The sequence below is a fragment of the Tyto alba genome, unplaced genomic scaffold (assembly GCF_018691265.1).
Source record: "Tyto alba isolate M040663 unplaced genomic scaffold, T.alba_DEE_v4.0 Super-Scaffold_16, whole genome shotgun sequence".
Lineage (NCBI taxonomy): Eukaryota > Metazoa > Chordata > Aves > Strigiformes > Tytonidae > Tyto > Tyto alba.
This window is the reverse complement of record NW_024881278.1, coordinates 23430603-23458601: the sequence shown is the minus strand read 5'-3', so window position 1 is coordinate 23458601 and position 27999 is coordinate 23430603. Positions and strand designations below refer to the sequence as shown.

Here is a 27999-nt window from a genome sequence, read left to right as displayed (position 1 = left end):
GGAAGAAAATCTGCAGGTAAACTATGAAAATATTATGCTACAGACTATGAAGAAAATATTTAGTAGTTTTAAGTCAGTGAATGCAAGCAGTTACTATCTGTATTTGAAACTATCAAAAGGCTGGATTATGTTGCTTTAAAAATGGTCAGTGTGTTTTAATACATGGTTGTCCAGTAAAGCATTGTGTGCTGGTTTGTGATTAATCTTACATAAACCCATTTTGCTTTGTTTCTTATGTAGTAGTTACAGTGTGATTCCAGTGCCTTGCCAGTGTTTCTTCTGTTATTTTCATGGAGTTAAATTCACCTGTGGTTTTGTTTGAGATGACTCTGTAGCACATAAAAGTTAACTGACTTGTAAATTTACTTTTAAAAATAGGCGTCTCTTTAAATTAGGTGATATTGTAGTTGGGGGGAAATTATCTCTAGTAGGGGAGAGTTTTTTCTAATTTTTAACAGCTTTATTTCAAATATTTGTGTTACGATGCTTTACGTGTTGCAATGAAACTAGGGATATTTGGCTCTCTTAATCCATTATTGCAATTAGGAATTTAGCATCATCAGTGCCAATGGACAAAAGTGTCTCATTTGCCCTATGGGGACAGGACAGTGATAAGATGATTTTTCGTCAAGGATCATTGGGTCGTAATTAAGTTACATTCATGGCTATTGCTTTTTGAAGGATGATTGGTAAATGACAGGCTTCATGTGCTTGGTACGGACAGTGTTCACTAGGGTTTTTTCTCCCTCTGTCAGAAAATCCTGTTGAGTCTGATAATGTAAATGTGGCATTTTATTCTGAACAAAAGAGCAGGGAAATGAGCTATCTTGTCTAATCATTCAGTTGTTTAACACCGACTTCCAGTTTAGACTCAATTGGCTGGAAAGCACTTGACATGTGAAGTTAGTGCTGTTCGGAACGCATGTTTGAGTAAATTTTAAAGTAAGTGACAGCTAAATTGTACCTAGGGAAATTACAAAGCCTTCAACACAGTTAATTTTTTGGGGAGGATTAGTTGTAATTGCAACACCAGTCTCCTTGAAGATTCCTTAGTATAGCAAATGAACAGAAAAACATTTAGCTCTTTCAAGAGCCCGTTCTCTTTTAACAGAATAATTTTTGTAAAGCTGCTTGTACCTTGCTGAATTGACTTCCCTCTACACTAACATCTGCTTCAGATTTGTAGAGAGGGATTTGTTTTACTAGTCTACCCTCCACCCCCACCCCAGAGAGTCCCTTTTTTCTTTTTACCTCTCCAGTGATTTCAGGTTTGAGAGCTTTTCAATCAGTAAACCCCTTAGGTAAATTGCCACTTCACTAAAGCTTTATGCATAATGTTGCAGCACTTCATTCCAATTAAAATCAATATTTGGAGTCTTATTTTTATCAGGCAGACTCTCTGGTTGGGAAAGTTGTTTATTACAAGTAAAAGGGTTAGATTTAGTGCTACGTTCTTGAAGCACGAGGGGAGTGGCTTGTTGAAATTGAAGGGGGGTTGTTATATCCATGCATGTTATAGCCAGGGCTGCTACAGAGTGTGTTCTACAAACACTCAGACATCAGAGTAATTTTGTGTCTTCAAATAGCTTCGTGTGAGTAAAACTGCCCACACAAATATTTCTGAAGATTGTGCCCATAGTATCTTGGTCTTCATAGGCATCCTAAACAGAAACCAAATTAATCCAAAAATTTATGATATCCTAACTCTAGCATCAGTTTAGTTGAAAAGTAATGCCATAGTAGTACTCTTGCGGGATTGAGTAAGGGCCAAGCATAATACAGTGATGACTGAGGCTCCTCCTGTCATTCAAAAATAATAGTGTATCATCTTTCTTAAAAGAACAAGTTTGAATGAGAGGGGAAAAATATACCTAATCTCTAAGTGGAACAGGTATTAGCCCTGAAGAGATAGTATTTGTTAGTGATTTAAAGCTGTAGTATCTGGCCAACTCAAAATGAAGCATGGATCATCTGTGCTTACATTTTAAATACTATTTTGTCCAAACTGACACTGTAATGAGATTTTTCCAACATGGCTATGAGTATATGGGATTGATTTTCTTTTAGACTTGATCCATATTAATTAAAGAGTAATTATTTAATGTAGTAGTGTAGTACTTTGGGAAGATAAAAGGGTGTTCAACGTGAATAAGTTTGTACCGAAAGACTGCCAAATATTTTAAAATGTATGACTGTTTGTTAGCTTAAAATCCTTATATCTAAACAGCATTTTCTTAAAATGTGGAAAGTCTTTTTGTGCGGTTGGTTTTTTTGTTTGTTTGTTTTTTTTTTTTTCCTGTGGTGAGTCATAACAAGAAACACATTAAAATGTTACTTATACGCAAAATTTGAAGCCTACAGGAAGTTCCTAATTTTCATTCATTTTCTAACAGGATTGTAAAAACTGCTTACAAAAATAGTTGCTGGTACTTACTTCAAATTAACTGCAGTTTGTGACAATTAAGAATTACTGCAGGTTGTTGAATAAATCATATTAAGTAGAACCGTAAGCTTGATAGTTTTTTCTTTGCAGTAGTAGTACAAACAATTTCTTTGTAGAGGCTAAACTTTTATGACTTTTATTGTTTTATAGTTGATTGCCAGTTTTATCACGTATCTGTTTTATAAACCCCATTCTCTAGTAAACTGTGGGTGGCTAGTTGGTTGCTTGAATGCATCTGAACAAATTTATCAGATTTTGATAGATATAAAACAAATGTCTAATAAATCAGTGTGTGAGATACTGACCTGCTTAAATGCAGAGCTATTCAGATGCCTTTGAGCAGTAAGTACCAGAAAAAAATACAGTATTTCCCCTTTTGGTATCTCAGTTCTTTGCTGACATTTTTTCTCTGCTTATACAGTATTAATACCTTCAGAAGTATACATTTAGAGACTAGAAAACTGTTAATGTTCGTGTTTGAATGACATTCCAATTATTCATTCATTTATTGATAGCTTTGACCTAAAAACAGTCACTTTAATCCTTTAGGAATACAGCTGAGACAATACTATGGCTGTTTGAGCATCAATCTGAAAAGCTAGATTTATCACTGAAAACTTTAATTTGAATGTATAAATGTTGTTGTGCCTCCTTAGAAATTGAGTAGTTTCCTGTAAAACTGTTTTTTTTTAGATGTTAACTGAACTTGCATCTAAAGCAGGAGAAAAATACTGATTATATAAAGCTTTATATCTGTCTATGGTAACTACCATAGTATTTCTCTTTTATGACAGTAATCTAGCCTGCAACATCTACTTGCAGTTTTGAAATTAACCTGTAATTTAGTCTTCACCCCAAATGACAAAAATTCAAATGACTCCATGGGGTGCCAGAAGATGCATTGTAAACAGGGCTCAGTAAGGGGGATAAGGTAGAAATCCATCATCTTAGGTTCATTTTCAGAATGCCAGTATTACTGAACAAAATTAATTCTTCTTTATTTTACTCCTTAAAATTTTAAAAATATCAGCCTAGCTGAAGATAGTAATATATAGTAGTCTAGATAGTTCATTCTTTGAAAAGGCAAAATTTTGCTGCACAAGAAATGTAATGTGAGGAGAGGATGTCTGAATTTGGCTGGTTTTAATAGTAACACCTTAATTTGTTGAGATTCAGTTGATCAATAATAAAGTTGCTTCAGGAATGCAAAATCATTATTTCAAGTCAGCTCTATTATGGCCTTTGGCTGATGCTGTTAAGTGATTTTTTTTTTTTTTAATTTGTTTATTTTTTTTCTTTGCCTACCTCCACCACCCTTTATTTGATAAACCTTTTGAAATCTAAAATGCAGTCTTATTGACTGTTTGACTACTTACTACATTTTGTGGCTCTCATCTTGGTTTGTTTCAGTTTAAATATTACCCTTCAAAGAATAACTTCACATATTGTTTTACCAGTGTTGCAGTGGTTATCCTCTGTTGGTTTGGGTTTTTCTGTTTGTTTTTTTTTTTTTTTTGTTTTTTTTTTTTTTTTTTTTAGACTGGGTTGCAAACCTTTGAAAAAGGGTCTGCAGCAGGTGATTTAGTTCTGTTAGTTGCACAGTATAGAATGTTAATTTATATTTGTTGTTAATTTAAATTCTAGATCTGGTTATTTTTGTGGATTTTCAGTTTTGCATTTTGACTATATATGATTCTGAAGGTGTTAATACTGTACATGTAGGGAAAAATTCAGTGAAGGTCTAAGATAACAAAATGGAAATACTGTACTTGTTACTGGTACTTACTGCTCAAAGGCTTCTGTATAAGTGCCTTTAAGGAAGTCAGCATCTTATGTACTAATTTACTAGTACCATGGATATATACTAATGCCATGGGTCCATGTGACATGGATAGGCCAGTATAAAATACATTTTGGTACCTTAATATATTTTGTATTTAATTGCACAAATTACGTTTTTATTGCAGAAAATATACATTGGCTTCTGACCTTTATATAAAATGGAAAAATGCTAGCCTTTCAATTGTGATGAAATGAAAATCAACAGATGATTTATAGCTAGACTGTTAAGGTGTCAAACAAGTATAAAGCAATCTATGTATAATATAATATGCACAATATTACTTATTAACAACAAAAATAGAATTCTTAAATGCAAACAAATTTCGGTGGAGTTGGGTTTTTGTCACACTAATACATAGCAGAATTTAAGGATTTTACTGCAGAAATTAAGTGCATTTGATGTTGAAGAGCAATCACACCTTTGGTTTATTTGTAGTGAACAGTAGTCATGCAATCAAAAAATATACAGCTAAGAGGTTTAAGCATAAATCTGTAGTTCTGTTTTAATTTCTGTGGCTGTCAAGCATACGTGGTATTTGTTTGTAGGAGAATTTTACCTGTTTTTTTAAAAATAACTAGCATATTTTAGGGGGTGGGGGGAAATGCATTCTTGAATTATAGACTGCTGAATGAATTTTCCCTGAAATTTTCAAGACTAAAGTGGGTTCACCATGCACTGCTCCTGCTTGGAATGCTTGTTTTTATTCTTGTTTTATTTCATTACACAAGGGATGACATGCCTGCAGCTCTGGAAGCTTTAATCCACTGTTATAAGAAGTATGGTAAAATTCTTCAGCTTCATAATATCTACTGTAGACTGATAGAAAAAGGAGACGCGGATCTTCTGCAAAAGGGTTAGTTGCATGTAGCCAAATGCTGTCTGGTTATATGGAGTGTTTCTGGAGGCTTTTCTTCCAGGATCTGTATATTATTTCTTTCAACTGAAAGAAAAAAAATACTGTTTGTGTTTATATGTGTAACTTTAAAGCACTTAAATGATGCCTACGTTCTTCAGATTGAAAATTGATATTAATTTGAAATGTAGAAGAATCCAAATGTTTGGATAAAACAGCATCAAGCTCTCAAAGATTAGTGCTAATACTTGTTCTAGCTATATATATTACACAACACGGCAGTAAAACAACACACATTTGTTTTCCAAATAGTTGTACAGTTAAGAAATCCTATAGCACCACTCTCCACAAGTAGAGAATGTCAATATATAGTTTCTCTGTTTTGTTGCATGTAATTCAAAATGTAGTGCAGATAAACATAAAAACATTTTAAACATGCTCAACTGCAAAGCTACAACAAATTGTGTAATATGTTGTAATCATTCTGTATGTTTCAAAATTAATCTCTCTACAGCTTATTCTTGGAATTTTGTGATGCATGGAAAATATTAATATTATCTGACTTGTATATTAAAATACTTCAGTATATTTAGTAAATTAATGAGGTTTATTTTCTCTTTAGTTTCAGATTTTATAAGCAGCGAATATGGTGACATGATGGCTCTTTATGATCTCTTCTTTGCCTTCTTGCAAACAGGAAAATACAAAGAGGCCAGGAGGGTCATTGAGGTGGGATTTTAACGATAGTACTCTAATCGTGCAGCTATTTAGACTCTTAATTAGAAACATTTAAAGTTTTTAACCTTTAATTAGACTTATTCTGATTCGTGTTAATAGAATTCAATCCCAATAATAATAAAAAAACCTCAACGAGCTTTATTTTCTATAATTACAGTTCAGAAGAGACAGTCTTGTTGTATATTGAAATGGTTTCCTCACTTTTTCAAATTTGCTATTACATATCAAAATGATATTTGCATATTAAATATTGGATTGTGGAACAATTAAATTAAACTGGCATTCCTGGGTGTAAAGTTGCTAATCCTCTTTCCGAAGGAATTCTTTGTTCTTAAAAGCACTGGAATTTAATTTGCTGCAGACCATGCTCAGATTTATTTGTAATGCTTGTCTACAAGTTAATCATCCAAACAAGTGCTGTCTGCTACTGTTTGGCATTTAATTTAGCATTTCTTCTCTCTCTCTTTTTCAGGATAGTAAGCAGCTTATAGGAAGTGGTAGGTGACAAACTTGGTCTATTTAGGATTAGTATATTTTATCTAGACTTGATTGAAATTGTGCTTACTGAAATTGATAAGTCAAAGGGGCAGCTGTGGAGTCTGCCCAGATTGTGATTATTTTTCTTCTTAACACAGTTGTATGTTTTTAAAATGCTGCATAACTTTTCCAGTTAATGTGTAGGAGGAGGCATCTGTAGAAAAAGTAATACTTTTTCCTCATCGTTTTTGTTATGTACATACACAAATCTATAATGTAATTTCGGGGTTATTTTCCTTCCTAAAACAAAGTATGTTTTTTTTCCTAATTCCCCCTAGAATATTTGAAATACCAGTTATCCCTACTTAAATTATCTGATAGCATTCTTGCATTTAGAAACTCTTAACTGAAAATCTGCTTGTTTGTCAGTGGTGGAACAATACTGTCCTTCTGTGGGGTGTGTGGAAATTGCTAAGCACAATGTTGAAGCATTGATATTTTTGTTCTAAGAGGGTTTTTTGGAGCTCAAAGTCTTACAGTACAGAAGAATAGAAATATCAGTATCTGACAGAAGATGACACTGAGGACTTGAGTTGTTCTTATAGTGATTAAAGCATATAGGAGGTACAAGGATGAAATCTGATATTTGGAAGAAAATTGTAGCCAAATGAGTAAAACTGGTACTTTGTGTGATTTAGCAGCTGTTTCTTTGATACTGGCATTTAATTTCTCAAAACTTAGATTGGTGGCTGCAGTTCAGCAGTCATTAATATGATAGCAAACAAGCTATCAAATTGTTGGGGCTTTGAAACTTTTGTCATTTTCTTTATAGGTGTAAAGTTATTTCTGCAAGTATTCAGTATTTGGTGATTGATCATAAATTATTAGTAACCGCAAGCAGATACTTGGCCATAAATCTGAACACCTGATATGTGGAGATTAAATGGAACTTTTCCTGGATTTTTATGCTATATAAAGTTGGTTTTCTTGCTCTTACCTAACTTTCATGAAGTATGAATTAGAGCTTTGTGTATACTGTTGAGAAAAAGGGGGTTTAAATTCCAGAATTTTTAGGAGTATAGGAATTTAGCTAGGAATAATATGCATGTACTTTACCAGGGGATAAAGTGGCAGAAAATCAATTATTAAATGGTGTGTTACGTTTTAAGTATGCTTTTACTGTGTAACAGTATGTTAAGTATTTTCAAATAAATTTTTTCCACAGCAGGGGAGGAATCTTAAAGTTGCTATTTTGTTGAAGAAGAAAATAGCTTTTATTGTTTTAAGCCATAAACAAGTTACTATTTGCTTTTTTTGTTTGTTGGGAAGTTGAAGCATTGATCAGTACAATGTGGAAGGTAGAGTACAAGGTGTATGTATAGCCCTTTCTCTAGTCTAGTGGTTTTTGCAACTAAGTTACTTCTCTTGTTGGTCATCTCAGATTTTTTCTATTTTCCTTTCTTGAGAAATAATATTCAGTGAAAGTGATCAATTGGTGCTGCTTTCTCATTTTGGACACTGCTGAATATTAGATTACCTTTCAGCACATACTTTTATCATGTATTGCTGATTATGGTGATCAGTTAATTTTAGTGATGTGATATCTGTTTTGAAAATATCTATGGAGTTTATAAAGACTATCTAAAAGGGTAGTAATGAAGCTGGCAAAAAATTTCCTTAGGAGCTAAGGAAATTAAGATGATGGAGGATATGGTTGTTTAAATGGGGTGTTATTCACTGGAGACCACTGCCTCTGCCTGCTCTTGCTCTTTTTAGAAATCAGAGGTGCACTAGATCCTTATGTGAAACTTAGTGACAACTGCTGCTTTGAAAAACTTGAAACTCAAAGCCCCAGGTATAAGAAAATAAGTCTTAAATCTCAATCTGTGGTAAAATACTACTGGATGATAATAGTGGGAAAGAAAGAAGAGTAAGATTTGAGTAAGATTATAAAAATTAGGTCAGAGCTGTGTTTGTACATTATCCAGTCACAAATGTGTTGTGCAAGCATATATATATATATATATATGCATATATATATATACACATATATATATATATATATAAGCTCATGTTTTGGGATATTGTTATAGCAAGAAGGCTGAAAGCTCTGGGGCTCATCTGCTTGCTGGAAGGATAGCAAGACTAAGCAGAGAATGATAGTATAAAAGTCCATGAATGGTGAATAGAAAGAAGATGAGGCAAAGAATGCATCTGACTGATACTAGAAGTAGTAAACTGAAGCATCTGGAAGTTGGGTGTTGTGAGTCTCTTTTTGAAGAAATGCTCAGTGGAAGATGAGCTGTGATTGAGAAGACTGAGGGGAAATGCAGCTAAATTCTAAGGCTTCACAGAGTGTGGTTGATAAGGTAACGGTTTGCAGTGTTGCTAGACAGCCTTGTTAAGCTTTTGAAAGTCTGTTCTCATTTGTTCTGTGACAGGTAGCTAGAGAAGAAAGCCTCTCTGAGGCAATACCTCCAAATGAAGTAGCCTTGGCTGCTATGTAAAGTAAAAGTCCATTTTATTCTAGCTGTGCCTGGATATTCCTGAGCCCTTGAAGTTATGCTGGTAGATAAATGTGCTGGTAGGTGCTCTTTTGCTTTCCACTGGGAACAAGTTATGCCATTGGGTGCTCTAGTACATCAAAGCGTGATTTAGTCTTCAGTTCTTAATTGCAACTCCACTGATAAGTTAGCCTTTGTCTTGAGTCTTTCAAAGGTGATCATGTCAAAACAAAGTTGGCACATGTCTCTTCTTGCCCCTTACTATAAGGTCATATACTAGCTTGCTTTCCCTTGGAGTGGCACGGCATGATTTCTATGCTATCAAATCACAGGATCATAGAATGATTTGAGTTGGAAGGGATCTTGGAAGTCATCTAATTCCAATTCCCCTGCCATGGGCAGGGACACCTTCCACTAGACCAGTTTGCTCAGAGCCCCATCCAGCCTGGCCTTGAACCTGTCCGGGGAGAGGGCAACCACAGCTTCTCTGGGCAACCTGTGCCAGTGTCTCACCACCCCCACAGTGAAGAATTTCTTCCTTGCAACTAATCTAAATCTACTCTCTTTCCACTTTAAAGCCATTACTTCTTGTCCTGTTGCTACATGCCCTTGTAAAAAGTCCATCCTCATGTTTCCTGTAGGCCCCCTTTAGGTACCGGAAGGCTGCTTATAAGGTCTCCCCACACCCTTTCCTTCTCCTGGCTGAACCACATCAACTCTCAGCATGTCTTCATAAGGAAGGTGCTCCCACCCCTGATCATCTTCGTGGCCTCCTCTGAATTTGCTCCGACAGGTTCATGTCCTTCTTATGTTGCCTGCCCCAGAGCTGGACACAGCACTGTAGGTGGGGTCTCATGAGAGTGGAGCAGAGGGGCAGAATCCCCTCCCTTGACCTGATGGCCACACTTGTCTTGATGCACCCCAGAGTACGGTTGGCTTTATGGGCTGTGAGTGGTCATTGCTGGCTCATGTCCAGCTTTACACCCACCAATACTCCCAACTCTTTCTCCGCAGGGCTGCTCTCAATCCCTTCATCCCCCAGTTTGTATTTGAGCTTGGGATTTCCCTGGCCCATGTGCAGGTTCTAGTTATCTGGAAAGGCAGTTTGAGTATTTTTCCTTCAATTTTGTTTTTCATAAAAAAGAAAGTTAAGTCAATGCATTTTGACTTCAACTAAATCAAACTACATTAAAACCAATGTAGGCTAAAAGAAAGGGATATGGATTTTCAGTATATACTATTAGGGAAAAAGTACCTTCTAGAAAAATATTTTCTTTACCTGTCTTCTACAATGTTGTCTTACTTTGAAAATAGCTAATCAGATTTTGTCTTGGAGAGAGGTCTTATGTAATTCTTCCTATGTGTTGCTCCAGAGCTTCAGGTACTAGATCAAATAGTCTGTAAGAGTTGCTTGGCCTAGTATTCTTTTAAGTCTGGTATATAAAAGGTAAGAGAATTTTCTAGAGCCTAGTCCCCCAAATCCTTCCAGTTCACAGCTTCTTACCTGTTGCTGGAACTGGACAATTGTAATTCCTTTACATTTACTCAGTTGTTAATAAAATGGCAGTCAACCTGACTGGGCTGATGGGTGAGAGCTGGACTGATGTGAAGATCATCCAGGAGAGTGGGAAGGAAAAAGGGAATGTTACACAACCCTGGTGGAATCTGCTTCCTCTCCCTCTCACCTCTTGGTTATTTTGTTTGCATGCTGCATGGAGGTTTGAAGATTTCACTGCTGACTGTGGTTAGAATATAGTTGTTGTCTGTCATTTTGGTCCAACTTTAATTACTTGGTCATACCTGAGTTTTGCACTGAGATCTCATACTTGCAGCTGTTCTACCTGCATGATGGTTGAATATCTTTAGACTTGCCCTTTTTCCTTCATTTATTATTCATCCTGAATGTAATTACCAAAATACTGTCTGAATCTGTGTGTAATTAAGCCAGTGTCCATGCTTGGCTCTTTCTGGTACAGCTGCAAGATATACATCATTAAGAACTGTAACAGTCCTGCAGGAGACTATCAAGCAAGCCCTTCTATAAATCTGTTTAGCAGAAGTCTAGACCATGTTTTAATGAAGTAGAAATGGAGAATTTACGCTAGAGAATGCAAGGGTTTAAACTGGTCTTAAATCCATTTCTGCACTGAATTGAAAAAAATCATTATACCTTAAACTGTATTTCATTGGACAGCAAAATACTTCTGTAAAAAAGCCGAAACAAACACCACATTAAAAAAGTGTATCAGGTCATTGGCATTTTTAGTCAGGAGATTATGGACTGCTCTTATAGGAACTAGGAGCTGATAGAGATGTTCAACCATCTATTATTGTTTGACAAATACTTCTTGAAATCTTTCTAGATCAAATTATATCATCTATTAAATTAAAATTGTTCTGTCAGCGAAAAGAGTAAAAGCTCTCATTTCTGCTTTGTTCCTAGTTTTGGAAATGAAGGCTGAGAAAGGATTACTGTGTTTAGGATACAGGGAAATATCTCAGAACTGTATAGCAAAGTTTTTCAGAAGAGCAGCCTGTACAAGTTTGCTACTACTAGAGGAACCTCCCTTGAAAAAGGCAATGCATGTAGTGCATGGTTTCAGCATTCTTTTAACCAGATTTTAATTGTGTGATACATTCCTTATCTTCTGCCCTCGTACTAAATATATCATTTATATTTAATAGTTGAATATCGTAGCATATCTCAAGACACTTATGTGAAGGACTGAGGGGCAAATGGTTGTGAAATATTTTAATGAAATGTGTTCCAATGTGAATAAATACAAGAAAAGGCATTTCCTGCTGAAATTCAAGACCTGACAAAAGAACTGTTTTGGGTGAGTTTAGTGTACAGGATTATATCTATCAACAGATGTCAAGTTAATTCAGGAGGTAAATAGATTTAAGCAGAGGAATTGTGACATCCACTGTCAGCAGACCTCAAGATACCAGTTGCCATTGGATTTAATCTACCATAAAAACAATGAGAACATTTCTACTTGATACTGAGAGATTGCAACCTTCTTTCATCCAGATTGCTTTTTTTTTCTAAGAGTCTACATCATAAAATTGAGTCTTGCTGATTTTATGCTGGAGATAAACTATGGGGAGAAGATGTTTTCTTGTTTTGTGACAGCAGGATTTAGGGTTTTTTTATGTGTAAATTAATGATTGTTATATCTAGTGTCTGGATTTACCTACAAAGTCTTATATTTGGTCCCATTAAGAAAAGAGTGGAGGGGATTAGGGCAAAATTTAAATATTTGTGAATGTTGAATGCAATTTGTATTAGATAATGGTGGTCTGAGATTGAATAGTAGTTTGTAGGGGGTGTAATAGCTTTTATTAGAGTAACTGTATACAACTGAGAGGGAGGGGAAAGGCTGAAGAGCTTTTAGGCACACAAGCTCTGTAATTACAAGAAAAGATTATGTATTTTTTTCTTACTATTGAGTCCTGTTAGTCTAATAAAAGCATTACTTCTCCTTATGAAACTGGACTCTGATACAGCTATTAGTGAAGTTGGATTTTGTGTCCATGCATATGTGCATCTGTGCATGTAGGTTGATAAAAAAAAGGGTGCTTACTAGACCAGTGCACATTATTTAAAACTTCTTAAGTACTGCTTTCTTAAAAGAAAGCAAAGTAATGTGTTTCAAATAAGTAAGTTTTATAAAGGAGATGACTACTGAACAAATCCCTTACAGAAAGGGAGAGAGTAATGAGTTTGGAATGTGGGATCATGGCAAGAGCTGTGTATCCTTTCTTAACTCCAGGGACTTTGTGTTAGAAGGAAGATACTAGTGAGTTTTATAATGCTTTTTTCATTCATCATACAACATAAAACCACATTACAATGTAAAGAGCAAATTTTTGCTCGGTTTTGGGTCTAGAACATTCCTGAGGATTTTGTTTTGAGCAGGGTTTTTGCATATTTTTGATGTCCCCTTTTCTTCCAGCATGATTCTTGTTGTGAAGTTCTCTTACTGTCTAATGATTTTTATAATAATACTTTACTGTATAATTTATCTTGGAAATAGTACTGTTGGATGTGAAATATTCCAGTAGTGCTTGAACATACATCAGTTTCGGTTGTTGTGAGTGATGTTGTAAAGCCCTTTCCTATTTCCTTTTTATTTTAGTTTTGGAAAATAATCAAGTTTCCTTAAATTTTTCTTTGTCTGACTAATGTAAAGCAGCATATATTCCTGTTTCAAGTGAAATAAATAAAATCACAAGTATTTACTCCACAGATAGTAATCATGTTGGTGAAGTCTGTGAACCATGTAACCGACAGAAGCTTTGAGGCAAATGCATTCTTCAGGGAAAAAACCCCAAACCAATAGTTAAACCGTTCCCAGTGGAGACTAAGTTCTGTATTTTCTTATTATGAACTACTGCTGGGTTTTATGTAAAAATAAACATAGTAGAAGTAGGCTAGTTGCTACCTTGGGTGATTGTAGGATAGGCAGAAGGGAGAGCATAGCTTGAATTTTAATCATTCCCAACAGGAGAGTTAGGGAGGATAAATATGTAGAGGTGTGTGTCTCTGTGTCTTTCATTAAATATCTGGTAGTGCAAATAAAACACCAAATACACTATAACTGAGTAGGTTTTGAAGGCATAACTTGCAATGGAGTAACTCATAATTTTCAAAACTCAAGTGTAGCATTAAGAATACATTATTAAACATGAAAAGTAGTCATATTGAAGGTACAGATTCAATTGTATTCATGCTTTCATACAGTTACCCCTTGCCCAAGAAGTTTTACAAGTGTCTGGCTGTTTCAGATGAGCTTCTCATTAAATAAATCAGTTTTATGGGGGTTGGGGTGTGTTTAGCCATATTTATTCATGGGCAAAATTGTTTACAAAGAACAAAAGCAATTACTAATTTTTTAGAGAAATCCCATCTTAGTTTGCAGATTGCAGAGTTTTCTTTTGCGTAGAAAGAATAAAGTGAATGAGTGTATCTTTCCATGCGATCACCAAAGAAACCATTTTTGAAATCCATGAGAGCTAAACTTCTTTTAAGGTGGAAAATGAACTTGTAGAAAAAAATATTACTTCCATTGCCAGCCATATATAGAAGTAGCTCGGATGTCATCAGAGTAGTACAGTGACTGAAAGAAAAGCTGAGCTAGAGAGGTGATGTATTTTATTAGGTAGCTGATATGATTGCAACAAGGAAGATGATTTTTAATGCACAGTTTATTATTAGATCCTTCAGTCTTTAAAGATGCATCTTTTATAAACTTTTGGACTATTGCGTAAAAGTCGGTATTTTCAGAGCCAATAATCAAAATATATTTTTTCTGTATAAATACAGAAGACTTTTCTGTATATCCCACTATGATACTTAAATTATGCTATGAAGATTATAAGAAATACAGCAAAGTAGTGTATGTGTTTCATACGTAAGAATTTTTTTTCAAATAATCATAGTGTAAATGTTTTAATCAGTATTTTGAACTGATGCATTGCTATTTGAAGTGAAGGAGTATTTAAGAGGCAAAAATGTAACAAATGTAAGATGATTTTAACCCTCTCACCTATCAACTAGACTTAGGTGGCTACTTAAGGTAGAGAAATTTTATATCTGCATATTCTTTTGACTTTCTGATTAAGCAATACACATACTGCTTAGTAGAAGTGAAGACTTCTGCCAAGAATTTTGACATAGGGGAAGATTCAGGCATAGCATACAGTGTTTATGCTATAAAAAACTTTGTTCAAGTAATCTGCCATGCAAAAATATTCCAAGGTACATGGAATTTCTGAGATTTTCATAGACATTTTTGTGGAATCAGGGAAAAATCTGTCTTTAAATAAAGAACTTCCCATCAAATGTTCTGTTTTCTCTGATGCTTATGTTAGAGCTAACTGTTAGAAATGACATATATCAGTTCTTATAGCTGTCTGTTCAAGGCTGTCTGTCTGGAGAAGTAACGCATTTTCTTGAAAGACATTGCTTTGGCATCTAAATCTCAGTAACTGGTTCTGATACTGGTAACAGAAGTCTGTTATGGCTGTTGATGTAACTCATCATGAAATGTTCTTTTTCCTTTAGCAGCATTAGCTGTCTGTTTATTATTACTGCCTTTTCCAGACACAAACAGAGGAACGAATGAATCTACCTGTCCAAAAAATACCACCAGAAAGTGCAGCATGGACAGCTTTTATAAAATTTGACTGCTTATTTGCAATATGTTTGGACTGGTGATTATAGCAGAACTGTTTCCCTAAGAAGAGATTGAACTTTGGGAAGAAAATATAAGGATTTGTAAAACCGAAAACATTTAGGGAGGGCAGAGTTAAACTTGAATGGTTAGAATTGGTGTGTTATTCACAGTGAAGTTATATCGTGAAAGGCTAGAATAAGTTGTCCAGAATATGTAAAAACTATTTTGCCAAAAAGTTCACAGTAGTAGTTTGTGGAAATGCAGTGTTGGAAGGTCAAAACAAGAGTCATCAATCTTGTGTCACATATACCAAATGAACAACACTTCCCTGACTGTTAAGTAATTATACACCATAAGCCAGCTATAGCAAAAGTAGTATTGTTTTGGGACATTCTCAACTCTTAGTTTTCAGAAAGTCGTCTTTTTGAATAATACCACAGGGTTTCCAGTAAGCATGTTGGTTGTTGTGGTTTTTCTTCAAGTTTTGTGTTGAAAGAGAAAAAGGTTGATTTAGGCAAGTAGAGAGAAGTAAGTATTTTCCATATGTTCTCTGTAAATAACTTACTTTTTTAAATAGGTTTTTTAAAAGGTAAAAAATAGTATTGGTGTCTTAGCTGTAGCAGTTACAGAACACTAATGTAAAGAAAAACTTGAATATTTCTATCATTACCTAAAAATCTGGAAAAACATGTAATAGATTCCTTTCTGACAGGTCAGTATTTTCCCAGACAATCTGTTTTCTTTCAGCTATAATAGGTAGAAATTAGCTCAAAAAAAAAATGTTAGTTTAGAAAAGATATGGCTGGTGGTTGGACCCCTTCCATCACCTGTCTGAAGTGACCGGTTCTAGGAAGGAGGAGAACAAATCAAATGCTTTCAATGAGTTAGGATTGTTGAATTCGCATGATGTTTGAGTGCTGCTTGGCAAGGGTTCTTCTAAAGATGCAGCATGATTTTTCCCCCTCTGGTTAGTTTTCCTTTCTCTGTGTGAAGGTATAGAATCAGTGAGTGATGTAGTATAGGGTTGTATGTTGGACCTCAGAAAGATAATAGCAAATGTGATCGAAAGTATGGAATGGTTTCTATAAGAGGTATGACTAAGTAGATGAGTTTTGCTTTGTCTGGAGAAGAAACAGTGAATTATTATATATACCACTCATGAAATGAATAGGAAATGGAGAGGATAAATAAAAATCAGTTGTACGTTGTTTTCCAGTACAAAATCTAGGGGCTTCAAATGAAGCTTTGAGAAGCCAGGCTGAAAACAAACTAAAAGTGGTAGTATTTCAGTTGTTTCCTGCAGAAGAGAGTTGAGGAAACCCATTGCCAAAAAAATTTAGGAATGATAAATCTGATGGGGTTGCAGGGGCAACCAGAAAAGCTTGTGGAAGAGAAATAACTCACTGGAAACAGTGTGACCCACCTCAGATATTTGGAGAGTGAGAGCGCTAAGGGTGATGTATTGCTGGGGTTTTGTCGTTGTATATTCTCCTATGGGCATTATTAGTGAGAAGATAACAAGCTAGATGAACCTTTAGTTTGGTATGGTACAATTGTTTTATATTCCAAGAGAATATAAAAGGCAGAAAGCTTCCATGTTTAGTTCATATGCTGTATGAATTACTTGAGACTCTCAATAGCTGTTTCATTCTTTAAAGCAGGGAATGTGTGGAAAAAAAAAATTTAAAAAACCCTAAGAAAACAAAACACAAACACTCAATAATAGATTGTTGTTTTTTTTTTTTTTTCCCCTAGTCTATTGAAACAAGCAAGATCAAGATTGTAAATGGGAATTTGGGAGAGTAATTAGAGTAACAGATTTTTATTTATTTTTCCCATTTCTTGCCTTTTTCTATTTTGTATTTTACTCTGCTCTGTTTTAGAAAGTCTGCTTCCTGCTAAATGCAATATTTAAAATTCCCTAAGATGGTAAGGGATAAGCTACAAATATGGACTATCAGGCAAACCCTGGAGATTTAGTTAATCTGACCTAGATGTTCTTTTGACGATTGAGACCTGCAGTATGTGAAAACACTTCTCAATTTCAAAATGAAACGCAAAGATATCTGTTGTATAACTCAGCTGTCCTTGTAGTGACAGACACATCAATCATTTCTGAACAGGAAAGGATTTACTATAAAAAGTTTGTAGCTTTGGAGCTGTTGAGTTCATTGGCATTTGGATCCGCAATGATATTGGAAGTTGTAAGTGAATTCAGCATTTGAATTTTGCCATGTCCTAAAGAGGATTAGCTACAAATGCGGGCAACATGCTTTCTTCTTTTTCATTTCCAAGAGCCTGTTGTGTAAGCTGTTAATTCTTGACTTAGTTTTCAGCATATTTTATGTGAATCTGCTTGGTAACTCTTAAAAAAGCACTGAACAGGTACTTATAAACATCAATAACTGTAGAAAAAGGATCTAATTGGAAAAAAAGCAAGTACCTGGAAAGCAAAACTGTTTATATATACCACTTCTGAATACCTGAGAAGCCACTATTTTTCTGTAACCTCTTGGGTTAGGGCTATTTTTATAGTACGGTTTAATATACAAAGATGTTCCATGTAGAAGAACTGTGGAGTAAATGTCCTATTTTTTAAAAAACCTTACAATGATTGCACAAAATTTTTGGATGATTGGTAGGATTATATAGCCTAACATCTACTCTGCAGAACACTGCTATATATTTAATGAATTTTAACAGTTTTGACAGATTTTGCATGGTTTTCTGGTGTATGCTGGATTAGTTCAGGAAGATGTAATAATTCTGTGCTTGGAGAATATGGGAAAAGAAGGTTATCTGTGTTAAAAAGAACGTAAATTGACTTTTTCAGTGCTAATTGTTTCCGTTGCTTTGGAACTCAAACTCAGTATCTCAGCTTTTTGTTCAAACTGCCTCTTCTATGCAAAGTGGTGCTCAAATTTTGGAAGTTGCACTTCACATTTAATCAGTAGAGATTTCTTACAATATTAACAGCCTAAAAGCCCTCAAGAGTCAACACATGTTTCTCTGTAGGGGTGAACAGACATTTCCTTGGAATCACTTTGAGCTATATTAATGTGAATCTGCACACCTGAAATGAAAGCATAGTCCTCTCTGTTTTAGCACAAGGATCTTTTACAATAGAGTATAAAGAAAGTAAATCCAAATACTCTGTGGGAGGGAAGTGTAGGAGGTGAAAATGATGGATGCTTTGCACAGAGGGGTTTTTTTTATCATCTTTTAAGATACGTTGGACATAAGTACTGGCATGCTTGTAACATGTTTCTTTCAAAACTTCGAGTTTTCCAATGTTTATTTAAGAAATTTAGGTGGAGGAACGTATATTTTGATTATGGTCTGTGGTGTTGAGAAGGTGTAGTGTGGTTAGTCTATACCAGATGGGGTTTCCAAGGATTGAAACCTTTTTGAGAATGGGTATTCCGTGGCTCTAGTCCTCTCGAAACACCAAAAGAAGGAAGAAGCAAGGGCTCATCAAACCTGAGAAAATTAATAACAGAAAGAACTATGTCATATTGGTGATTATACGTCAGTTCCTCCATGTACACACACTTAAGAATAAGCCTTTGCTCTGTTCTGGAATAGGAATTCCTTTACAGTTAGTACACCTGCCATCTGCTTTGGCAGCATGTTACAGTTATAACAGTTACGGCTCTGTAAATTCCTATTTTTCTTAAGCAGTAGCAAAAGAAGTCGGTATCTAAACAAACATATTGGTTTTAGGTATTAATAGTTGTAAGAAAATGAACAATATTAGCAGAGAAGGGGTACCAAATGATGGTGATGTGACTGAGGTGCATGGTTTTCTAGTTGCTAAGACATTGCAGTGCTGTTGAATATGAACATTTAATTGTGAAGACAGTTTGGAAATATTTGGTATCATTCTTTACCATGAGTAATACAAAAGATTGCCACGGGTAATAGCAGTAATACTCTATTAATGTGATGATAGAAATTATTTAACATTTCAGTGCATCTGAAGTGTATTTTAAATTCACGCTTTTGGCAGTGTTCAATGAAAGTGGAAAATGTCTTGAATATGACTGCAATTTTTACGTCTCATAAATGCAACATAACTTGATTATTTGTGAGCTTGTAGTCTTATTCAGATTTTGAAAACAAAGCAAAAACTATGAACTTGTATTATGAGTACATGCATTTTTTTTAAAATTTACTTAAATTTTTTATGTGATGTAATCTCTTTCTTATGGAAATATTTTACAGACTCCTGGCTTGAGGGCACACTCTGGAAGGTTTCAGTGGTTTGCAAAAAAGTGTATCTCAAATAATCAGGTATGTGGCTTGTATGATGTCTTCTGTGTAACTGTCATTATATTCCAAGAAAAATTGTTTTCAAATACTTCATTGCTTGATTTTTATGTTTGTGAAAGTACATGTGATGGGCTGATGAGCTGAACATAAAGCTTTGTGTAAATGCTGGTGTATGCTTAGACAGAAGTATTTTAGCTGAATGCACACAGCATGTAAGTACACATATATAGAAAAGTAGTTGTTTGACTGAAGTGTAGCTATATTCTTCTTTCTTTTTAAAGATGGAGACTTTGGAATACTTCGTAGAATTAACTCAAAATCTATTTGAATGTGATAGAGATGAGATGTACTACTACCTGCTTCAACTATGTGGTAAGTGAGCTTCTGATCTTTTTCATGCTGTAATCTATTTTCTTTTGTGGCTGGAGATAGAACATAGCCCTGAATTGGAGAGTTTTATCCTGATATGCAATTAGTCTGGATATTTCTGAGGCATCTTGCTGAGGAGAGAGTAGAGGTTTGTTTTTTTTTTTTTATGTGCAGACCTGAACACTTACCTAGAACTTGTATAATACAAGTCTTCCAATCCATGCTATTATCTTATGCCCTAATTTGAAAGTTTACTTTGTTTTGATTTTTAATATGCTTAAAGAAGAAAATCTGCTCATTTGCGATATCTTCATAACTGACAAAGATCTGCAGTCTCCTGTAATTGGATCTGGTTCTGAAAGGTGCATTTTAAAAAAAAAAATCTACCAGTTCTTTACCAGCCCCAACGTAACTTTGCATCATTTATAGGAATGGAACAGTTTTTAAAATTGAAAGTTCATTTCTATGCTAGAGACTTAGTGTAGGATATATCTATAGTGATTTTCATCTCCTCTTTTCTGTATTTTTCAGTCTGTGCTAATTTTGTTACTTAGTGTGTGGTACTGTATTATACATAATAAAATTTTTGGAAACTTTAGCTCTAGTTATCTTAAAGTGTTGAAAAAACATTTGTGTTAAGATTGGATATGGAGCACTAAATGGTAAACTGGGACATAGAAAAAAGCATTACAGGGATTGCTATGGACTTTAGTAATGTGTTTATATGTATTAATGAGCTATTACAGCAATTTGATATCTTTTGGTCATGGGAAAACTTGCACCTGAGCTTGAAGTAATTTTAGGCTGTTCCTCATGTATATTTTTGGTTAACTAGAACTAGCAATGTCTTAAGCTAAATAAAATACTATTTAAACCTGCATTTTCTTTTCATATGATAATGAAATAGGATTATTCCTCATTGTACATACCACAAGCAGAAGGCATCAGTACTTCCACAAAAAAAATGGGTGAAGACCCCCTTGGAAATTTCATTGCTTTTTATTTCCTGAACAGTCTTAGAAAGCTTCAAATCCAAACTGTATTGTTACCCAATTCTGTCTTTACACATACTGGTTCACCATCAAAAATCAAGTAGGCCTGAAAAGCAATCTTGTCTCAACAGGGAAGGGAGTCTTCCTATTTCTCCATTCATCCTGTTCACCTCTGGCAGTGACTAAGTCTGACAGTGTGCCTGCTAGAAAGAGAATCTAAGAAGATAAAATTTATCAAATTCTGTCATGCAAAATCTTCAGTCTTCTTTCAAAAGACAAAACCAATTCCGTCTATTCAAAGAAGTGGAAAACATTTGTGGGCTTCTGTCACCATAAAAGACAAAAGCCACTCACATTCCTGCTTTCAACTGTTTTAGATTATATATCAAATCTGCCCGATGCATAAGTACAGTAGAGTTGTCATTGTGCACCTAAGCTTTAACTTCAGATCTATTCTAAGCATATAAAAGAAGAATCTGCCGTCTAGTCTAACCTGTGATCAGCAATGTTGAAAAGCATGCATTTGGGTTTTTAGAATCATAGAATACTTTATGCTGGAGAGAACCTCAGGAGTTTTAGGCCTAGACCATTCCCAGAGCTGAGACAACTTCAAAGTTAGATCACATCATGGCCTTGTCTAGTAAAGTTTTGAGTGCCTCCAAGGGCAGAAATCAAACAACCTCCCTGGGCAACCTGTTTCAGGGTTTGACCATCCTCACATACTCCATAGCTGCAACTTTTAACCATCACCTTTCATCCGTTGTTGCACACTTCCAAGAATAGACTGACTCGCTCTTCTCTGTAACTGTCAGGTAATTGAAGACAGTGATTAAATCCCCTGTTAGCCTCCTTTTCTCCAGGCTACTCAAAACTTAACAACTTCTATTTCCTCTTTTACTTCATCTGCTCCAGTCCCATGTCTGTCTTGATGGCTGAATTTGCTCCAGCTGCTAGCATCTCTTTTATAGTTGTGGAGCCCAAAACTGGACACATTCCTCTAGATGTAGCCACATGAGTGTCAAACATATGAACAAACACATGAAAAAGTGTTGAGACATTCCCTGTCCTCCCCTCTGGACTGCCATAATGATCTGCTTTAAAATGTTACCTGCAGTATTTAGTCCTCAAAACCAATCATTTTATTTGACTTAGGATGATCACCAAGTTTGTTAACTCTTCTGAACAGCTGAAGTGATGCCAGAACCTTGTTGAAAGTGGGCTTGGGTCTTGAACCAGCCCAGTTACACATATCCATGTGTTTTTCTAAATCCATGCTGCTCTTGGAAAGAAGAGAATGTTGCACTGTAAATTTCAGCACTGCATTGTAATACTGTTTGCAAAGCAGCATATATGCTGCTTTGAAACACCAACTTTATAAGAATTCTAGAGAATATCGAAGTCTGTCATGCTGCTTCCCAGTGGCTGCTCCAGCTTTTCCTTGTGTTATGGCATAGTCCAGTGGAGCCTAGGCTACAGAATAGCTGAAGTTCCTTAACTGAACAGTGAAGAATAGATGAAGAGCTGCTGTTAAAGGGTGAGATATTGCCATGTGAACGATTCACTCCCATCATCTGCCTTCTGACTCCGCCTTCTTGCCTTGCATCTCTTAATTTCTGGGATTCTGAATTAAACCATGGAACTGACAGATGACAGCTAGCAGATGTTGGGGTTAGGTATCTGTGAATGGGACCTATAACCAGAAGTCAATGCTGTTCTGGTGACTTATGACAGGAGACACAGGAAACCACCTACTGTATGTAGTTAAATAGTAATTAACTGTTTTCTTTCACAAAGTCCAGCTTTCTATTTATTTGCAGTTACATACAGTGGTGCATATATATATGCTATTTTTGTTGAAAACAGTTGAATTACTTTGTGAATTTGGTAGCAATGTATTCAGTTTTTCTATTTCAGAAAACTTATCTTTTACAGTCTTCAGATACACTTTTTTTTTTTTTTTTTTCCTTAGCAAAATGAGAGCCTGAATGCCTAGAACACTTTAGCTTAAAAGGGATAAACTTCTGGGATGTAGGTGCTCTAACTCAGTAGCAACACAACCAGAGGACTTAATTTCAAGAATTTCAGAATAGAACTTAGAAGTGGTACCTTAGAGTGTTAATGTTTTGTAATAATTTAGAAATCTTTATAATTATTTTTACAATTAATAATCAAGAATATTAGAACTGGTGATCTAGGAGGAACACTTCTGCAATATTTTGGAGCTGATTTCTCATTCATCTGAGAATTCATACAGTCCTCCCATGTCTTTTTCCTGTTTGCATCTTCTCATGTCCTCTGTTTTGAAAGTAGTTTAGAACTTTTCAAGTTGATCATCATAGAAAGCAGAAGTACATGATTAACTGGTGAATCCTTTTCCAAATATACCTTTTTTGAATCACTTTAGATATGTATGTATACTCTAAATGTGCTTTTATCTGAAGAGTTCAATCTTGTTTCAGATATCAATAGTGACTGGAGAAAGGCTGAAGCTGTTTGGACTAAAATTCAAGAAGAAAATATTGTTCCTCGTGAGAACACGCTAGCCTTACTGGCTGATATACTTGAGAAAAATGGTCAGGTTGTTCCATTTGAGGTACCTAAGGTAATTGGATTTGAACTTCCCTAGTTAACAACACTTTTGAATATATTTCGTTTCATCAAAAAATGTTAACAGATAGCACTACAGTAACTTAAATAATTTTTTTTTTGTTTTAAAGGTCAGACAGGAAGATACCAGAAGTTTGAGTGCTTCTAATGTGGAAGAGAGAAAAATAAGGATACTTTGCAAGGAAAACAAAGCAAAAGGTGAACTGAAAACCACTGGGTTTTTTCCTCCTTCTGCATTAAAGATTTTGATTAACTACAGAGCAACAGATATGTGCTGCTGCTTTTTAATGGTTTGCTAGTATGTTAAGAAAAGTACATGGTGATGTTACCTGCCAATATTATTCTTCAGAATCTGATATGAGAAGGACATGCTAGAGTATTTAAAATGTAATTTAGAAAATTTAAAGTTGCCAATTTTATAATTACCAAGTATTGCTGGTCTGTAGTTCACCTCATACAGTTGTGTTAACACCATGTTCTAGACTTTCAAGTTTATTCATTAAACACCAGAAACTAAGTTTATGTACAGGATTGATGCTAAGAATATTATTTTTATGGTTCACAGAAAATCTAGCTGTTTGGTCACAAGTTTTATGGTGTGAGAAATGTAGTGAGAAGAAAGATTAATGTCAAGTGAAATAGCTGAGACGTGTTTATGGGAAGGTGATTGCCTATTAAAAGAAGTTGTTCAAAGATTTTGCATTTGCCCCTGCTGTTGAAGTCTTAATAATAAGATCAGATATGGTTCCTAAGTATGCTTCAGGTACCTTTTTTAAGCTATACAGTTGGCAAAGAAATTAAATAGATGAGATTGAATGAGGTGGGACTGTGTTATGGAGATTATGATGGTTCTCTTCCTATCTGGCTTTTATCTCTTAGTCTATTTTCTATTTGTTGATGTTGCAATGCTATTTATTCCTATTTGAAGGAAGGAATCAGTGTTTTGCATAGTGTCTTTAGCTTCTTTACAACTAAGATTAAAGTTGTCCATATTTCTCTGCAGGATTTGCAAATTTCTCTTTCTGTTGTTCCTCCTCCAAAGAAATACACAGACTATAAACAAAAGATCAGAATCTGTGTCCCCACAGCTCGCTCATTCCAAACCTTTGTCCCTGTGGGTGCCACCCCACAAGTGAAATGGCCTTACTGAGAGATCACTTCACATCAGTTCTGCTAGGAAAAATGAACAGCTTTTCTGTGCAAACTTCTCTGTCTCAGATAAAAACAGATGGATATTTGCCTTTGTGTATAGAAAGGAAGGCTGTACTTCAGTGCAGTTCCTTTAGCTTAGTCTGTGTTTAAGTCATTGTAAATCCATTCCTATCCATCTTATCCCAAAGCAGGGTTACAGTCAGAGCTAGCATTACTGAACCTTTCAAATGAGGGAGGAAATCAGTTCATTTCCAGTGTTTGCAAGGTGCAGAGCATTTGAATATTCTGGAAATCTTTACTTTCTTCACCTATACAATGACAAATAACTAGGTATCCCACTTGAAAGCAGATTAGAAAATAGAATTATATAGGTTTTAAAAAATAATTTTGCTGAATGAGGAATATTTATAAATACTTACCAGTATATTTTACGGGTCGGGCACACATATTTTTAAGGTTTGGGTTTTTAAAAGATAAGTCTGTCAGTCATTCACACAGCTAACCTCTGTTGTTAATGAAATGGCCCTATAGAGTTATTGAGTTGTAGGAGCACTGATTAGAAGTCTGAAGTGGAGTCTGGATATTCTGTGTATAGAGAGTGCAATCTTGTGTTATGTATATAAATTCTAAGAATTATGTGTATTATGGCAGATGTAAAGTTAATGTTTTCAGGAAATTCTTCATACTGGTAAATTTTGGGGGTCAAATGAAAATGAGAAATGCAGAAATACTTTCACTGGAAACGAGACAAAATTAATGGAATGAATTTTATAACATTATTCCTGGAAATGTGTCCTGTGCCTTTGATACCATACATGTTCAAGTGGAGATCAAGGCGAAAACACCTTGGGCCTTGCAGGAAGACTAGTTTAAAACAAAAATATAAAATGTAACAGCTGACATTCTATGATGACATTTGGTATTGAATTTATCACTAAATTATTCCTGCATATTCTTTTATTTGAAGTATTTGAGAGGAGGTTGTCTGGAGATACTGAGAATTAAGGGAAAAAAGACAAATGTTGGGAAACAGTTCTCTTAGTTTTTATAGGGTTTTTTTAAGACATAGTTGTTGCATTTATATAACATAATGTAATTTTAATGTGAGTGTAATAGGGCAGAATATAACTTTATCAATGTCATCTTTTTGATAGGAAAAAGATTAACTTAATCAAGTTATGTAACTAATTTCATGAATTTATCAACTCTGACACAGAGATGTTTTGAAAATCTGTTCTCTGAAGTGCTTGATTTATGCAAAGTCATATTTTCATTTTTATCTTGATTCCTCAGTGTGAGAACTTGACTCTAGGGGATCATGTTACACATATCCCAAACAGTTGCAATTGCTGAAACAAATTTGACTGTCTTGAGAACTGAGACTTTCTTGGCAAGTTGTCACTTTTCTAACAAATCTTTCCACTTGAAATAGCTAGTGTAATACAGTATGCTTTTGAAACCAAGAACTTTCTATTTTGAATGCTAATATACTTTAGTAATTTTAGATGCTATCTGAAGAAGTAATAAGATGATAATACCGGATCAGGCATATGTCTTAAATTAGGGACTCATCTAGGTGTACTTCAGACATGCTACTTGCACTGATGCAAAATAAAGTTAAGAAGATAATCTGAATAGGTTAATCATTCTGAGGTCAGGACTGATATATACAAAAAACAACTTAGCACAGGAAAACAAAATTGATACAAAGATTTTTAGGTTTTCATTGAAATAGTCTTTACAAAAAAAGGTTTAAATACATTTCCTTGTAGAAATAGACCTTATATTTTGTGGACTATGGTAGTTGATGGTATAATATGCTTGACATCCTGTCTACTGGTAGCAAGGCCCATTTCTGTACCCAACCAATGGAAAACAATATTCAAACGCAGGGTGAAATCCTAGTTCAGTCTGAATGCAGCAGAGCTTTTGTAGCAATCTCCAAACATAAGTTTTTGGCTTTAAGAAGCAGAATTTAAACAGACTTTCAGGAGCGGAAAGAACAAACCTATCACCAGTCAGCTACATTTTTGTAAGTAATTAGTTACACTTGTAATACATTATACCAGTGAAAGAGTTTTTGTTATTGTTGAATGTGATTGATAGTCTACTGGTACCTCAGATTTCAGAAAAGTGGAAGGAAAAATTTCTTTCCCACAGAATTTAAGTGTGAACACTTTATGAATGCTGGTGTTGAGCATCTGAGCAGGCAAGACAGTTCAGCACATTGCAACGTGCCAGGCTTTAACCTCAGAACTAGAAGTAAATGTAGTAGAGGATTTCAAGACCTTTCCTGTGTCATCCTGTTGTTTCATTGGTCTTCTGGTTGACAATGCAATCACTATTGTAACATCATATCGTCAGTCATATTCTCTCTCTGTTTCTCTTGTATACATGAAACTCACATACACAGAAATTGATTCAATTTTTACTGTGATATTCTTAATCCTTTCTCTCTGTTCATATACATATATATATAGTTAATGTAGTTCCAAGCATCCAATGCAGATTATAGATAGCAATGCTATTTCTAATTATTAATTCAGTGTAAGAGTTTCTGTTGTAAATAATAAATTTTATGCATAATAATTTTTGTGCCTACATTTCAGGAGGTTTTTATGTATACTTTTTGATTAAAGAAGTTTAAGATTCAAACCGAAAGGCACACTAACAGTTTTGGTTTGGGGAATGCCAGCTTAAAATTCTGCAGCACACTGTAGTAAGTGCTGTTAGTGTGATGCTTCTTGTGACAGTAAGATTCAAATGAGTTGTCTTCATCTTTACTTTCAAAGGAGAAGAAAAAAACTTAATCTTAGCTGTGAAATCTGTAGTGATAGTCCAAGTATTTCTGAGAAGTTCTAAAGGTTACTGCAGCTATGATTTGAATTAGCAAAGGGAGTACTTTCTGAGTTTCATTAAATGAAACATGAAATCACAGCTTAGATGTAAAAGATCATTTGTGGTTCTTAACAGAGCTTTCTAGCATATGTTACAGCGTGGATGGCAGTTTTAGCTGCATGTTTATAGCTGCATAATCTCGTTTCAGAAAAATAAATGACTGAAAAGTGTGCTTATCGTTTTTTCCCCCTTTTTGGTAACATCTTTTCATACACTGACAGTTATTGTGAATGCATGAAATAAAACTGTTAATCAGTCAAACAAATGCAGCGTAGTTTACTTGTTAAATATCTGTATATTTGTAAATTGTATGTTTTGTATAAATCTTGTCGTAGCCAAATAATTTGATCTCCCCATATTGGAATCACCTCCTATATTATTTGTTAAATGCTGTTGTGATCATGCACCAGACACTGTAACTATATACCCCAGAATTAGGTGTTGCTTTAAAAATCATGAGTCTTCCCCTTCAACCAGCTGTGTTGGTATTTAAGCAACAGCTGCATGTAGATAAAGAGCAATAGCAAACTTTTTGTTCTGTGGAGGTGTGTGTCAATCAATTGTTCTATACAAGCAGTTTTGAACAAGCTGGGACCAATAGCTTTGGACTCAAAGATGTAAGCAGAGGATAAATAGATTTAAGATGGACCTTTTCAATAAATAGGTGAC

General features: G+C 34.9%; 1 protein-coding gene across 2 annotated transcripts in view; it reads left to right on the top strand.

Moving 5' to 3' along the window:
• Window positions 1-27999, top strand: part of LRPPRC (leucine rich pentatricopeptide repeat containing) — a 92981-nt gene that overhangs the window by 44826 nt on the left and 20156 nt on the right. For both annotated transcript variants that reach the window (XM_032989458.2, XM_042789694.1), the window contains exons 24-29: window positions 5015-5139; window positions 5762-5868; window positions 19265-19333; window positions 19594-19684; window positions 23133-23275; window positions 23391-23478. In XM_032989458.2, the coding sequence (XP_032845349.2) occupies window positions 5015-5139; window positions 5762-5868; window positions 19265-19333; window positions 19594-19684; window positions 23133-23275; window positions 23391-23478 (623 nt within the window). The remainder of the gene's footprint in view (window positions 1-5014; window positions 5140-5761; window positions 5869-19264; window positions 19334-19593; window positions 19685-23132; window positions 23276-23390; window positions 23479-27999) is intronic.